General features: G+C 42.2%; 1 protein-coding gene across 4 annotated transcripts in view; it reads right to left on the bottom strand.

The window, feature by feature from the left end:
• ITPR2 (inositol 1,4,5-trisphosphate receptor type 2) overlaps window positions 1-13,519 on the bottom strand; it is a 228,630-nt gene that overhangs the window by 63,749 nt on the left and 151,362 nt on the right. For all 4 annotated transcript variants that reach the window (XR_013231068.1, XM_077337917.1, XM_077337918.1 and 1 more), the window contains exons 40-45: window positions 12,670-12,853; window positions 9,533-9,789; window positions 6,498-6,698; window positions 2,143-2,253; window positions 1,388-1,483; window positions 1-120 (exon numbers count right to left, since the gene is read on the bottom strand). Coding sequence is in view for 3 of the 4 variants with exons in the window: in XM_077337917.1 (XP_077194032.1) it covers window positions 1-120; window positions 1,388-1,483; window positions 2,143-2,253; window positions 6,498-6,698; window positions 9,533-9,789; window positions 12,670-12,853 (969 nt within the window). In the remaining variant the exon portion in view is untranslated. The remainder of the gene's footprint in view (window positions 121-1,387; window positions 1,484-2,142; window positions 2,254-6,497; window positions 6,699-9,532; window positions 9,790-12,669; window positions 12,854-13,519) is intronic.

Raw genomic sequence — 13,519 nt, 5'->3', positions numbered from 1 at the left:
CTGATGTGCTAAGATATAGATATTATGTCCAACATCTTTTGGTGAAATACCATCATCTCCACTCTCTTCCTCATGGTCACTCTCCAGACCTTGATTGTATGCATTCTTCATTACATCTACCTGTAAAACAAATAGTATCTGATAATGCATTACTGGCTATAAACAGGTATAAATCAATCCTCAGGCAGGTCTCAGGAGGCCACTGAACAGACATAATTAATTTTCTAAATTATTATGGCATTTGTTTTTGAAAAAGACATCTTTCTGAAAATCTAGAAAGAAAACCAGAAAATTATTATTAGCAAAAATCAAATGGCAACCCTTTTAATGGGAAAAAGATGACTGTACAATTCCTCTTTTCCAAGTCTCTCATAAAGTAAACTATTTGCTTCAATGGATATGAATCATTCATCAAAGTCAAGTAAACCTTCTTTCCACGAGTAGGGGCACCATGTGGCCATGATGTTTATTTGGCCTTCCCTTGAAAGAATCAGATATCATGTTTTAGAAGTTGGTGCTATGAACTGAAACATGACAAAAAGAGTTTAGGTAGGATGAACATAGACCAAATTCTGTTTCAGCAAGAAATCGTTGGGCTGTGTTCACACACTGTAGCTCATTTTCAACAGGCGGAACAGAGTACTGCAGTTGCCTTGAGGAGTAAGTGGCAAGGGATGGAGAAGAGCCACAGCACATGAGGTTCTGATGCTGCCTTGGCCATGAAGTCACTCCAGTGGCATTAAGGAAGCCTCTCTCTGCCTCAGTGTCAGCAATAAGACCAACTTCACCAAACTGTCATGAGGCTGACAACTAACTGTTCTATGTGACAGAGACTGTCCAAAGGTGATTACTGTTCTTGTTTTTGTGGGTGTCCATTTCTCTCTCTCTCTTTTTCGTCCCTCCCTGTATTTTATTTCATGATGGCACCAAGGCCCAGCGACCAGCTCTCTGTAAAATTGCTACAAATCCTTCAGATTCCACAGGGCTTATTTTTCAGGGAGAGGAGAAGAATACAGGAGAAATAAACACTTTATTTAGTGTTGTCTATGTTTTGTTTGTGATGCCCATTTCTGTCACTAGGCTGTCTCAGAAAACAAACAGCTCCTGGTTCTCATCACAGAATGTACTTTCAGACGACATGTGACTGGAGCGTGATGAATCGCTTAACGGAGCAATTACAGAAAAGACCTGGGAATGAATCAAAATAATGAAGCCATCACGACGGGTGTCACACAGGCATGACCCTGTTCAAAGTCCTGTTTGCAAATTAGGGCTACGGGCGTGTCAGTTTGGCAAGGCTCAGCTGCTAAAACCAGTAATCTGTAGCAAATAATTTATTTGAAAAATAACAATGGCGTTAGTTGTGCATATAGACTCATATACTCACTAGCTCTCGTGGTCTCATGTTGAAAAGGATTCTTTCTGCATTCTCGCTGTCATGCCTGCTTTCCATAATAGCTAGTAAAAGCTTGGAGGCATTATTCTGAAAACACAAAACAGAATTCATGGACAGTTAACATCTATTTCATGGATTTAAGATCCTTGCATTTGCTTCAATTGAGATTATTTGATGCAAATCGGGTTACCAGCATCCAGATGATAACTCATCTCCAAGCTACAGAGATCAGTTCTGCTGGGAAAAAATAGATACTTTGGAGCATCATAGCCCATGGAGCTCTCTCCTCTCCACAAACACCATCCCTTCCCAGGATCTGCCCCCAAGCCTTCAGGAATTCCCCAACCTGGTGTTGGCAACCCTAGATGCAAGGGCTACATTAACAAACGTGGCAGGCAACAGCCTCCTCACCATACAGATTCTTGTCTAGTTGGGGAAGGCTGCCACACTCCTATCACCCCAGAAGAAATTCTGATAAAGTAATTTTATTTGAAGCGCAAACATTTAGACAAACTGCACATGCAATGTTGGGGAACTGAACTGTGTCTGTAAATGAAGTTTTCTGAATGTCTTGCCCAATCGATTTAGAAAACTGGACGTTTAGAACTGCCTTTCTGTTTTTCACACATGCACACCAACTGCAAGAGGAGAGCTAAAAGGTGCTATAAGCGAAGACTAGTTCTCTGAAGAAGCACAACCTCTCACAGGGTAAGATAGTGACGTGGGTAGATAACTAATTGCTATACCTTCAATTGAAGCACTAGATCCATGCGGTATTTTCCAAGGGGGTTGATGTCATTCAGGATCAAGGCAATGATAATGTCAATCCCATTAGATTCATGTGTAGCTATACAGCTCTACAAATACAAAATAGAGTACAAAAATTACAAATATTCAGACATGAGGCCTGTCCCTTTATAGATTTAATCTGCCTACCTACATGAAACAAAGTCAGTTTCTAAGACAGTGTCTAGGTGAAAGAAACTTGACTGACCCCACAACTTTTTTGCTTTCAACAGGCATATGTATCTAAAGGTATCAATCCAAAGGAACCCATGGACCCAATTTACAGGGCCATTTTACTTGGGGACCAATATATATCAACTTTCTCAGTTGATTTACAGGTGATTAAATGTTGTGAACACATTTCCTTTGCAAAGAGGTATGTTTGAATTCAACACACTTCACATAAGATTTTTCAGTCCTTCTGTGAACATGCATTTAATATGTTTGTGGGCACACAACCCCCCACCCCCCAAATACGTAACACTCGTATGAGTTTCAACTCCATCCCTAGAGATTATGTGAATCAGGCCTAGAAGAAGCCTACTTCACAGTAACCCTGGCAAATAAGATCTAAGGGCTTGATTCCCAGCTCTGGATCATTGCATAGAATAAATATGACTGTACTGGCCTCCTTCTACATTACTAAGTCAATGTGTAGAATATATCTATGATGGCTCTTGAAAGTCCTGCTTGAAGTGGCTTATGTGTATAGATGGCTCTGAACATTTAAATGGTAAACATAATCATCCATAAACTATTCATGAAGCTAACTTAACCAGTAACACTTGATGATTTTATATTGCATCAACAAGTATAAGGTCGCCCAAGTTAAGGACTTTTAAAACTCTCATTAATGTTAATAGAGGACAATTAAGTACACATGCTGCAGTTTTTAACATTAAATCACCACTTGGGAAGTTCTGACATAGTAGGCCTGAGAGTCTGCTTTTAGATTCCTGTATAAATCTGCAAATGTGAATTTTTTTCACTGTTGCTGCTAACATAATTTTCAGCCTTGAAGCATAATTTATGAATACCCAGAATAAATCCAAGAACAAATGGAACAGAGTTTGCAGCAGTTAATTCTTTGGGATGCACAGAGGAGTCTTACATCATGCCTTTAGAAAGCACAAATCAGTGAGCCTCTGGTGAGGAATTATAGCGAGCTGATGTGTCTGAAGGAGCAAAGAAACATAGCAGCCAAGAACACTGGCTGGAAGGCAAACTCTGACTGATGTATTCTGCCTGGATGACAGGGAGATCATGAGATAATGCCCTTATACCTGGACAGCTGCTCCCCATGGGTCAACTGCAGAAACAGAAGTTTTTGCAGTTAGCTCAGGGACTGAACAACTAAGAGGCCTGGAATTACATCTATACTCAGAATTGAGGTGTAGCCTATATGAACAATAAGCCCAGCTATCCTAATATCTTAACACTTAAAAGAAATAATTACTTCTACAGACAAAGAGAGATTTCCTGTACAGCAAAGATAAGACCCTCATGGTGAGCTAAACCTTTTTTCAGGAATAAAAAATAAAACAGGGCTTTAAGGATTGAATGATTTAAGAACTGGTTGCATAAAGCTTAACAAAGATACAAGCAGTTTTAAAATGGAAAAGGGGACAGTTATTTTTAAACTTATTTTTACCACTGATAAAAATCCTTCAGTATAAAGTTGCTAGTTAAAGAAATTGGACCTTCATAGAATTATTTATTGCTGAAGAGTACACCTAAGCGGAGGTCTTCCTATAACAAAATATAATGATTCAGACTTTGACACTTCTTTGTTATGGTAATTTGGCTGGAAGCAATGGAGTTTAAAAGTGTTGAAGATACAGAAACACCCCCTCCCTTTCTTTTTCTTTTCTTTTTTGCTTATTAGAGGTACCTTTGCTTCTGGATTTTAATAGACAATGGCAGTTACTAGAAAAAATACAAGAGAGGTAAGGAGGGGATCATTAGATCAACCTCTGGAAAAAATAATTACACCCAAGTTACTTCAGAAATTATTTGAGCAGATAGGAAATAAGATGGAATCTTTTGAAAAAAGAATGGATAAAAAACGTGGAAACATAATGAGGAGATGACAGAAGAAGTTACAAAGTTGGAAAGCTATATGAAACAAATATCTGGAAAGGTAAAACAAATAAATGATAAAGTGGTAATTTTAAGAGTAAGACAAATGTTACAGAGAGAGCTGAAAAGAGAACTAGATACTTTGGCTTTATGGAAACGAAAAGAAAAATAATTTCGTTTGAAATTTAGATTAATTTTATTAGAGAAAGAATTTAAGTCTTGGCAAATGTTCTGGATCAGGAAGAAGATGTGGAGACTGCAATTGACAAGGTTTATAGAATAAGTTCTAGATTTACCAGAACAAGAAAAGTCCCAGGGAATTCTCTGGTGCATTTTGTCAGGAAGAAGATCAAGTCTTGGAGCAGTATTTTAATACAAGATTGAAAATGGATAATATAAATATAATGGTTTTGAAAGAAATCCCTATTAGAATTTTATGTATACCTTTTTAACTGAAAAACTAAAACAGAAAAAGATCCCATTTTGATAGGACAAACTGGAAAGTTTGTTTCTTACTTTTAAGACGTAGAGATTCAGACTGAATGTTCAAAAGTGAGAGAACTTTTAGGAAGATTTAAAAGGCAGCTGGATAAAGATAAAGAATAGCTTTGATAAAGAATTTATTTTGGAAAATAATAAAAAGTGAAATGGAATTGTGCTGTGTATTAACCACCATTAAAATCAAAACATAAATGGAACAATGGGGAAATATGTGGTTGAAGGATTTTTAATTTACACTAAGTTTTAGTCTTAAAGACAATTCCTATAAAATTATTTGCTGCTAATATATGTCACTACAGAAACATATGAGAGTATTTCAAATACATGCTGGAAATGTGGACAACATGCAATGGCATTCTATCATTTATGGTGGACGTATAACAAACCCAAATTATCTTGGATTCAAGTACATTCATTAATCCAGAAGACTCTAAAGACTAATGTAGAGTTGAAGCCAAAGGTCTTTGTTTTGGGACTAATGGACAGACAGCTAGAAAAAAGCCATGGAACTTTGTTTTTATCTATGACAATGGCAGCAAGATTATTGTGCGCAAAAATTGACATTACCCACAATAGAAGAATGGTTGGTGAAGATGATAGAACCTGTAGAGATGGCTAAGCTTATTTCTTTGATTAGAAGACTTTTTGCATAAAATGAAAAAAAATGAAATGATTTGTGGATTTGATGATTAAGAAAAAATTAGATAACAGAAAAACAGAACTTTTTCTGTAACTACAGAGTGATAAGTTTGTAATTTAGGTGTATTTTTATACGGAAAATTGAAGCTGCTTTTTTACTGTTTTTGTATTTTTTCTTTTTCTCTTCCCCTTCCCCTCTTTTTTGATTTTTCTTTTTCTATTTTGTATTTTTCCTTTTCCAGCTTGTATTAGTTTTTGTTAAATTTTATTTTTTCCCTAAACATTTTTAATAAAATTATCTTTTAAAAAAATCAGAAGGTTTAGTAAAGTTATGTGGTGGTTTATGCAATTGGCCACATCATGTAGCCTCTGAATTGTCTCAGATTTGGAATTTAGTGAAAACTATCTCTCCTCTTTCTGGAAAAGCTCTGTTAAGAAGTTATGAAACATATTTTCCAGAAGTCGACTCAGGTAGAAAGGAATGACATATATGCTTATATAGGATTGATTTCTAGGGGGAATGCCAGTGATCTTTGTATCTACTCAATAATGCTTTGTTTAATCAGATACAGAAATACCAGATTTTTTAAAAATAAAAGTTTTTAGTAATACATTAACTATTTATTGGCTGGAAAATACAGGGTTTCACTTTGAACCCTGAATGAACAAGCAAATCTCAATATCTCCCTTAGGGAGTGAGAGCTGTGCCCTGCAAACACAGAATATTGTAAGGGAGCATTGAAGCAGCACATTGACGGTTAATGCATTGCAATAATTCAAGTCAGAGGTTTTAATCTTCATGCAGCTGGTAATAGGTGGCCACAGCAACTGCCACACATGTTTATACCTGAACACCTCAAGAGAAATATTAAAGATCACCGCACAAATCTCCATGATTAATACTGATAATACATTCTTGAGAAAGCATGATTTATGTTTTAAAAAATGCTGGCTTCTTAGATGGTCAAGTTTTTGGCAGTCTAAAAAACTATTTAAAAAGACATCTGATAATTTTAATAATTATTGTGCATATTTCGAGACTTAAAAACTTGCATGTTGCATATTTAAGTAAAAGGAAACTGGAAGTTAAAGCTACCTGGTTTTCATGGCATGGGCCTTGGCAATATTCAGTCAAACTTTCCAAAGTTTGGTTGACCAGAGCAACATTCTTCTCATTGATGTACAGACCCAAAAGTCCAAGCCCACCTGTCGTACTGCCACAGATGCAATCCAAAAACTGAAGAGTCTCACAAACTAGGTTGTAGTTGGTCTTGTTGTTCTGGTTTCTTAAGAAGTTCTGCACGAATAGAGGAATGCTATAATTAATACACAGGAATTGTATTATTTCATTAGATCATTTCCAATCTGTTCTGCTACTACTTCAGATTCAAGGTTTAATATTATCAGACAGATTATTTTAATCATCTCTTCTGCATTGTAGCCCTTTTGCTCCAAATTAATTTCCAGAGCAAATAAAGTCATACATACTGTCAATAGCCATCTTTCTCTGGAGTAGAATTTTTAAAAAACTGCTGGACCAACCATGAAACAAAACCATAGATTCATTGTTACATTCACTTTAAGTATATTTGCATTCTGAATCCAAGAGATGGTGTAATGAGAGTCCAACTTAGGATCTATGAGACCCAGGTTTGAATTCAGGCTTTGCCAAAAAAAACTTGCTAGATGACTTTGGAATGGTCACATGCTTTCAGACTAACCTATCTCACAAGGTTGTTGTAAGGATAAAACGGAGGAGCTACTTTGGGTCCCACTGGTGAGAAAGGCAGCGTTTTTAAAAGGTAAATAAATAAATTCAATGATTTAGGGGTGGTATCCCCCTCTTACCATGCTGTTTTCCCATAAACTGGCTCCCATCTCACCTGCCTGCCACTTCTGTCCTGGAGGGCTACAGCATAACCACCACCTCCTCCTCTTTCTTCCCCAGCCCACCTTTACAAAAGTGCAACAAAGCACACATACTAATGGGGGGGAGCAGGGGTAGTCAACCTGTGGTCCTCCAGATGTTCATGGACTACAATTCCCATGAGCCCCTGCCAGCAAACACATTGCTTCCACACTGAGGATTTACCAGCTGAGGATTTCACTTGATTTAAAGGTAATTTGAAATACTTGAAATATTATTATTATTATTATTATTATTATTATTATTATTGAATTTATTTCCCGCCACTCCCTTGTGGCTCGTGGCGGGTTACAACAGTATAAAACCCCATAAAATGCATTAAAACCAATTAACATGTCAATAGTTAATGACTACCTGGCAAGAGCGGCTAATCAACTACCCATTCCCCCCCTAGCAAGTGGAGAGGGGATACTGATGGTACTCGTGTCTAATCCCAATCCTCAGGTCCCGGGGGGGCGTAGATGTTAAGCCTGGTCTCAACCGTAAACCTGGCGGAAGAGCTCCATCTTGCAGGCCCTGCGGAATGATGGAAGGTCCCGCAGGGCCCGCAGCTCTCCCGGGAGCTCATTCCACCAGGCAGGGGCCAGGACCGAGAAGGCCCTGGCCCTGGTCGAGGCCAGGCGTGCTTTCCCTAGGGCCGGGGACGACCAATAGATTTTCTCCCGCAGAACGTAAAGCTCTACGGGGGGCATAGGGCGATAAGCGGTCCCTCAGGTATGTGGGTCCCAACTCGCGTAAAGCCTTGAAGGTTAAAACCAAAACCTTGAACCGGATCCGGGCAGCAATTGGCAACCAGTGCAGCTGCCTCAGCACTGGCTGGATATGGGCCCTCCAAGGTGTGCCAGTGAGGACCCTGGCAGCTGCGTTCTGCACTAGCTGAAGTTTCCGGATCAAGGACAAGGGAAGGCCCGCGTAGAGCGAGTTACAGAAATCTATTCTGGAGGTGACCGTTGCATGGATCACCGTGGCCAGGTGTTCGGGGGACAGGTAGGGCGCTAGTAGTCGGGCCTGGCGAAGTTGGAAGAATGCCTGGCCTGCTACTCTTTTGATCTGCGCCTCCAAAGTTAGGGAGGCATCAATGATCACGCCCAAATTCCTGGCCTGGGACGCGATGGTAAGATGCGCCCCTCCCAGGGTGGGCAAGCGCGCTTCCTGATCCTGCCCCCTGCGTCCCAGCCACAGGACCTCCGTCTTGGAGGGGTTGAGTTTCAGACGACTCTGCTCGAACCATTCTGTCACCGCTTCCAAACATCTGGCAAATGGTTCCGGGGGAGAGTCCGGGCGGCCGTCCATGAGGAGATAGAGCTGGGTGTCATCAGCGTACTGGTGGCAACCCAGTCCAAAACTCCGCACCAGCTGGGCCAGAGGGCGCATAAAGACGTTAAATAATGTGGGGGAGAGGACCGCGCCCTGTGGGACTCCACATGGAAGTCTGTAGGAGCGCGAGAGCTCATCCCCCACTGCTACCCTCTGGGTCCGGTCCTGGAGAAAGGAGCGTATCCAGCGTAAAGCTGTGCCCCGTATCCCCGTTTTGGCGAGGTGGTGGACCAACAATTCGTGGTCCACGGTGTCAAAAGCGGCCGACAGGTCCAGAAGAACCAGCACTGCCGACCCGCCTCTATCCAGCTGGCGACGGAGATCATCCAGCAGGGCGACCAGAATGCCAGGAGCTGGTCTGCCGCGGCCCTTTCGACCACCTTGCCCAGGAACGCTAAGTGCGATACTGGGCAGTAGCTGTCTGGGTCTCGCGGGTCCAGCATAGATCTTTTCAGGAGAGGGCGGACCACTGCCTCCCTTAGCTGCTCAGGGAACTCCCCGGAGTCCAGGGAGAAATATAACATTTAAAAGATAGCCATATGTTATGAAGATGTTAATGAAAATCCTTTTTGGCCACTATTCTATAACCAACAGCGACCAACGGCCCCTGCTCCCCCCTGCCCCCCCCCAGAACACCACCTATACACTCTGGACCTTTTTGTATGTTGCAACGTTGTATTGTTTATTGGTTATACAATTATAATGTTATATGCTTACAATTATCAATTATTATTGCACGGTTACTCAAATGTTTTATAGACTGTTCCATGTATTGTTCTTATGTTATTATGTAAACTGCCCTGAGCCCCCGGGGAGGGCGGTACATAAATATAATAAATAAATAAATATTCTGTTTCCAGCCTTAAGAGTAAAATGCCCAAGCATACCTGGAGTTCTCGGTTATGATTCTCACACAACAACTGAAGAAACCTCAGGATTGGCTGCATGATAATAATGGCAGGACTCATAGTTATTTCCTCAGAAGACTTTTCTTCTGCATTCGCTGCATCTGTTCCTGAACTCATCAGTTCTATTTCAGGGTCCATTTCTCTGCGGTACACGCAGTAAGCTTTGGAGGTTGCTGTCGAAGCTTCTGTTAATTGCCCCTTCATTCCTTCTTTCAGATGAAGATTTGAGTCTCTTACTTCCGGGTACCACAGCAGCCACATGAGAAGTAAACAGAAGAAGAGAAGAAAAAGAGAAAAAGGATAAAACTAAATAGTGTCCAAGCTAGGAAGCCCACCACTCAGTTGTGGCAAAGAGAAAGATTACAAAACATTTTGTAATTTTAAATAAATACATCTTGGCCTCAAAGTTCTGAGATTTTGCAAGCCTCATAAAACTTTTGGACAGATATAGGCAGATAGACAGATATTGTCTTTGACTGGTTAGAAAGTTAAGTGTGCTTACCAAGTCTTGTACAGTGAACTTGAGTGAATGGTCTATCAATGAATCAACTGATCAACCATCTGTAATCTGTAAACCGCTCCTGTGGAGCGGTAGAAATAAAGCCCTAAGGGGTAGATGGGAGGAGAAAGGGACGGAGCATGTCCGTGATAAAAACTCCGACAGGCCAATCGGGAACCGCGAAGTGGCTCCCAATTGGCCACTCTGTCCCCAACTGCCCCCCCAACATGGCCCGCCTTCCCCCACAGCGGCCATTTCAGTGCTGGCCGCCGAGAGAGAAGGTGGCTCAGCAGCCCAGGCTGCAAACAGGCTGCAGGAGCCTGGCCAGCTGCCCGCAGCCTTCTGCCAGCCCCAGGGACAGCTGTCCCTGGGCCTGCCAGAAGCCTGGGGGATTCTGCAGAGCCGGCCAACAGCGCGGCCTTCTGCCTGCCCCTGGAAGATCATGATGAAGCAAAACTGTTTCTGGACTCTGCCACTTGAGAATGCAGGACTTCATACTGACCTCATATTTAGATGGAAAGAAGGAGAAGGATAAAAGAAGGAGATGAAGATCTGGGGGGGGGGGGGTTCTGTACCTTGCTTTTTACTACCTGAAGGAGTCTCAAAGTGGCTTACAATCACGTATCCTTCCTTTCCCTCCAACAGATCCCTATGACAGCCCTTTTCAATCTTTTGACCATGGAGGAGCCTCTGAGACAATTTTTCAGGCTTTGAGAAACCCAAAAATGATGTCAGCTGGCCACACCTCCCTGCCATGCCCCCAGAAGCGACATCACCATCTGTGTTAACAGGCAGGCTTGAGGAGGACTGAGCGGGAGAGAGACAGGGGGTGGCTTAGGCACACAGGCACATAAACCACGAGAGAACTCACTCACGTTTGGGAAGGAAAGCTTTGGAAGTGGCTGGTTCCCTAGTTTGTGGCTAGTCCATTAAGGCAGGAGGAGAAAGGCCATGGACCCACCCCCCTGAGCACCTGCAAACCCCTAGGAATCCCCAGATCCCTGGTTGGGAAACCCTGCCCTATGAGGTAGGTGTGGCTGAAAGAGTTAAGAGAACTGTGACCAGTCCAAGGTCACCTAGCTGCCTGCATGTGGAGGAAGAGTGGAGAATCAATCCTGGTTCTCCAGATTAGAGACTGCTGCTCTTAACCACTACACCAAGCTGGCTCTCCCTAAACATTTAAAAGGTTAGTAAAGACTACGTGTCTGCCCAAGTCTTCCCACCTACACATGCCTGTTTTCTAAGCCCAGGAATTCACATTTCAGGAGGAAGCAATCAAAACACCTGAAGTCAAAAGTGATATAGGCCATGAGGCCTGATCTAGGCAAGCCACACTTCCTGGGGTGACAGGCAAAGGTAATCCAACAAAGTGTTGGAGATCTTTTAGTTCCTAATTTGCTAATAACAGGCTAAAGAGGGGTGCAACAACTTCACCATTATTAACATAAGCATTTTACCTCACCTCTCAACCAAGAGGTTCTGCTAGGGTGCTGACAAGGGTCCAGCATAAAGCAACAAAACACAATAAAAATAAAAGTTAATTAACACTCAAGACAAGGAGAAAAGTTAAAACATTAAGCTCAGCACCACACTATATATCTAGTAAAAGTGCTATTAAGGCAGGAGAAGGCAGTGACAGTTTGTGAACTACAGATGAATCCCAAATGATGCAAACAAAACAGACAGTAAACAAGCCAGCAATTCCTGAAGGGGGAAGAAGGAAATGAAAATCAATTAAGAGGCCTGGGAGATTAAGTGTGTCTTTGCCTGGTACTGAAAACTCAACAGGCTTAGGACCAGGCAAATGGCTATGGGGAAGCTGCGCTTCAACTGGAGCACCATGACAGAAAAGGCCAGGCCTCACCTCAGAAAGAAAGAAAATCCCAGTCAACAGGCAGGTACATTCAGAGCACATAGTGACCCCCCGTCAGTTCAGATAGTTACTATATGGTTTTCTGAGCCCAGTTCAAGGTGCAAGTATTGGACTGTAAAGCAATGAATTGCCGAAGGCTTTCATGGAGTCAACTAACTGTTGTGGGTTTTCCAGGCTGTGCGGCCATGGTCTACTTTTAGTCTCAGTCACTGGGGCTGGCATCTTCAGTGACAGGACACAGCAAGATGGGAATCTCTCTGTGCCAAAGTGTGCCAGCTAAGGTTAACTGGCAAAAAGTCAGGGACTAAAATTACCAGACAATGGCCACACAGCCTGGAAAACAGCTAGAACTGTAACGTCTGCCTTGGACTAAGGCATATGAAGATATGCTCCTCCTCACAGGAACGGGCCTGAATGCACAGGACATTTGCACGTCCTTCTGTAATGACTGGCTTTCCTTGAGCGGCATTATATGCTGCTTTCTGTTGTGCATGTTGTTGTTTTCACTTCCATTACCCCCACGCGCACACACACTGCTGGTAACAGGGAAGATGGTGGCATACGAGTTTAAGATGCATACATTTTAAGATGCAGATATGGAAAACCACTATGGCCAAATTATGGGAGGAGCATTTATCTTTCATTCTGTCCTCCCACCTTCAACGAGCTCTTCTCCTTCAAGGTGTTTGCATTCTGTAGTGAAATGAGCATGGCAGACAGAGCACAACCCCTCGTTCTCTTTACCTCTCTTTTTTGGAAGCGAGACTGTCACATCATTGTCCTCATCCTTCTTTTTGGTCCCCAGATCAACAGTGTTCACTGTTACTGTTGATCGGATTTCCTGCTGTGCTGTTTTCATTCGATCGTACAAGACTTTAAAAAACTTCTCAGACTTCTTTTGTTCATTCAATTGTTGATAAAAGGAATACTGGAACAAAATATGGGGTACCAGTGCATTAATAATGGGACAACCGCATCTAGCATCATGCTAATAAAATATAAAATAGTGCGCAAATAACAGACCTAGGCCTTGCAAAAGACTGAAGGAGCAGATGACTTCTGCTTGAATCAAAACCACAGAAAAGAATATCAAGGTCTGCATGGGACTGCGCTGCATTTCCAAAATGCCAGTCACCAGAAGGGAACTCCCTGGCCACCAGGGCTTGGATCCTGTCCACGAGCTCTGTGCATGCTTAACAGCATGCTTCTTCCAATACAAGCTTTGCTTGCACAAGCTCCGTGGTTTTCAGTATGCCTTTGCATAAATGAAACTTCTATTGAAAGAGGAGGCACACCCTGCAGTAGAGACTAAGTGGTGCACACGGAATACGTTCACAGGATCCATGCCAAATTCATGAGTAAAACTGCAAGTGAGACATGGCGGTCATTTCTAATGGTACACAAACACGCTTAATTTTAAGAGACAGCTTGGTGTAGTGGTTGGGAGCAACAGCTTCTAGTCTGGGGAACCGGGTTTGATTCCTTACTTTTCCACATGCAGCCAGCTGGGTGACCTTGAGATAGTCACAGTTCTTGAAGCTCTCTCAGCCCTACCTACCTCACAGGGGGGAGGAAGGAAAGGCAATTGTAAGCT

This window comes from Paroedura picta, chromosome 5 (assembly GCF_049243985.1).
Source record: "Paroedura picta isolate Pp20150507F chromosome 5, Ppicta_v3.0, whole genome shotgun sequence".
Taxonomy (NCBI): Eukaryota; Metazoa; Chordata; class Lepidosauria; order Squamata; family Gekkonidae; genus Paroedura; species Paroedura picta.
The sequence above is the reverse complement of the archived record's forward strand: the minus strand, read 5'-3'. Positions and strand labels throughout refer to the sequence as shown.